The sequence below is a fragment of the Opisthorchis viverrini genome (genome assembly GCF_000715545.1).
Source record: "Opisthorchis viverrini unplaced genomic scaffold opera_v5_321, whole genome shotgun sequence".
In the NCBI taxonomy this organism is placed as follows: domain Eukaryota; kingdom Metazoa; phylum Platyhelminthes; class Trematoda; order Opisthorchiida; family Opisthorchiidae; genus Opisthorchis; species Opisthorchis viverrini.
In genome coordinates, this window is record NW_008751979.1 from 535,305 (window position 1) to 538,110 (window position 2,806).

Here is a 2,806-nt window from a genome sequence, read left to right on the forward strand (position 1 = left end):
ATATATATATATATATATATATATATATATATCCCCGCTGCGGTGCTCAAGGCCAGAAAAAAACTCACCGACAAGGAACACAACAGCATCATTGCGAACAAGCGAGTAAGTGCAAAAAGTACAACGGCCTCGCGTTATACATCCAGGGGACACTGTCTGACTTTGATCCCAAGCTGTCTGCTCGGCACTAAGTGGAGTTGAGGGTCTCAGTAGATTCAGGAATCTGACCTTCCCGACACACATAATCATCAATGCCAGTCATTAAATAAACCCAGAGTTACTGTTCGACCTTACTTTTTTGCTCTAAGTAAACTGCAAATATAAAACGAATCATTGTGAGTGAAATCAAGGCGCTTTCGAAATCGATGAGCTAATTTTTCAACGGTTCAGTCGTTCTTCCTATCTGTGAGAAACATCAGAATATGGCTCAACATGTGTAGCGTAGCTCCCTCACCGTCAGCCAGCTAGCACACGCACATGCACACTCGGCTTTGACTTATCCCCTTGACCCGTCTAAATACGTTACGTATCGATCCATGTCTTGTCTTGCACGTCGGTACGTTATCGAACAGACGTCACAGTCTAACTTGAACATGCGGTGGTTTGAGGTTAGATCAGATCGGAAAGCTATGTGTATATTGAGCACACCTATACTGCGTAGTATGTAGTTAGTTCAAACACTAATCAGTGTTAGACCGATCCGAAAGACGAGTCAATTTTCACGGTATGAGATTCCTAGACAACTAACCAATGGATGAATAATTTGTGTAGTCAAATGTGACAAACCAAAACTGCTCCCATCACGCCGTTACACAACTTGCCGTAAGCCGACGGTGAATAAGAAATCGCCTTGGAAGCAAAACCATTTCATCACCGGAGGTCTAAGAAAAAAATCGTAAGAAGCTAGCGGTACGATGCGACGGTACACATCGGACTCAACAAGATCAGTCAACTAATTGATTAACTGTGTAAGGAATGCAGTCCAGTAACAGAGTCAGTAGGGTGCTCATTTGTGGCAGCTATCATATGCAACGCATCACCTAATCAGAACTACTCCACAACCATTTCAGGAAGCCAGTACACATGAGTCGTTAAAATCACATAGTTGGACATATGAAACTTATAGTTTTCATGATCCACAGGCTACGAACAAGTGTAACATCGTGGCAAAAAGGACTATATTGAAGGGCATGAGGGAATCGACAGTTCTTGGTCAGGTGCGTGTATTCATGTTTTTAAGCATGATTTATTGACCCTGCATACTGACGACATACATAAAACTCAAATTTTGGATAAAACAAACAAATTTTACCCTATGAAGCTTCATTTCAGAGAGGTTTGGTAAACAATCGGTGGATTTATTTATTTACCAAACCTCTCCGAAACGATGACTTCCCAATCGGTCCCAAACATTTACCTATGAAGCTTGTTTCACTTCACCCATTCACAACAGGCGTTCCGAGCCGAATCATCTTCAACCCGAATACAAGCAGCCCTGGAATTTCTTCATGGGAAATTTCCTGAATGCCGAAGGTGGCGTGGTCAAATTGCACAACATATGTCCTCCATGGAAAATTCGAATCGAGACAATAGCAACACGGCGTTTGGTTGGTTATTCTACACAAGTTGAAGTCAAGTCAGCACTTCCAATGATGACACTAACCAAACACATGAGTAAGCGGTCTTCAGATACCTGGAGAACCGCCCACCTGTGACAGAAAATTTTCCAATCTACGGTGGCTTATCAGAGTTTTCAGAAACCCAGCATTCTAGGCAAACACGACATAATCTCCCCATCTTTCGTTGCGTTTGTCTATTTGAATATGTCAGCTTGCCATGAAGTTTAACGGAAGTTCGGTGTGTGTGACGTTCTCTTTGGAGGGCACGACGTTCATTTTTGGACATCCAGGTACCATGCAGAACCAAGACCGCTGATCTGATAACCAAAGGCTGGTGAATTGAGTTTCTACGGCATGAATATCAGGTGCACCTCATCTCAAAATCAGTTCAATCTGCTCACTACGACGAACCTTCTCAAAATCTGGGATGCGGTGTCTCGAAACACCGAGATGCTGACAGTACTAACCCGAACTGTCAATGTTCTGTGGTAGAAACACAATGAGCGCAAAGGACAGTCGACATGTCAACATATTTTTGAACACTGCCACTTCCTGAAATATCCAGTGGTCGCAAGGGCAAACACATTCCTATGCATTAGCTGTTAGCTGTATCGAGAAACCAAGAAGCCTAAGTGGATGGCTAATATCGCGATCGGGATATCATCACACAACTTACAATGATTACCCAAGGGCCCCGCAGCCGTCTGATCACATTGAACAAATAGAAGATGTAGAACAGGGCAGCAAACACAAGGGTAATGGCTGCCACAAAGTTGACCCACCCTCCAGACGATACATACGACCAACCGGAGGCTGACGCGACACAGATCAACACGATGCAACTAAGAACAACCTTTAAGGGGTACACAAGGAGAAAGAGAAAATCAGCACCAACTCATTTCCGCATATGAATGTACACGTACATGATAAAAAACCTATACTTATCCGGTGAGTTATCCTAAAACGAACCAAAAAGCTAACCAGGACTTATCACGTGGCTCACACCCTAAAACGAAAAAGCTAACCAGGACTTATCACGTGGCTCACACGTGAGTTGACGACAGTGATTGTCTGAAAATCACGAGATATACTTCTTTCTTACCTGTCAGTCAAAGTGACCACGGTAATTAGAGTTGAAACAGGACTGTGAAAGGCCATATGTATATTATACATATATATATATATAT

At 42.9% G+C, this 2,806-nt stretch overlaps 2 protein-coding genes across 2 annotated transcripts in view; one reads left to right on the forward strand and one right to left on the reverse strand.

Annotated features, from left to right (window-relative positions):
- T265_09975 (hypothetical protein) overlaps positions 1-2,806 on the reverse strand; it is a gene marked incomplete at both ends in the record, with an annotated part of 25,370 nt that overhangs the window by 6,718 nt on the left and 15,846 nt on the right. The window lies entirely within an intron of this gene.
- T265_09976 (hypothetical protein) overlaps positions 1-2,806 on the forward strand; it is a gene marked incomplete at both ends in the record, with an annotated part of 9,322 nt that overhangs the window by 2,843 nt on the left and 3,673 nt on the right. Inside the window, one exon of the mRNA XM_009176213.1 lies at positions 1,454-1,607. Within this exon, the coding sequence (XP_009174477.1) occupies positions 1,454-1,607 (154 nt within the window). The remainder of the gene's footprint in view (positions 1-1,453; positions 1,608-2,806) is intronic.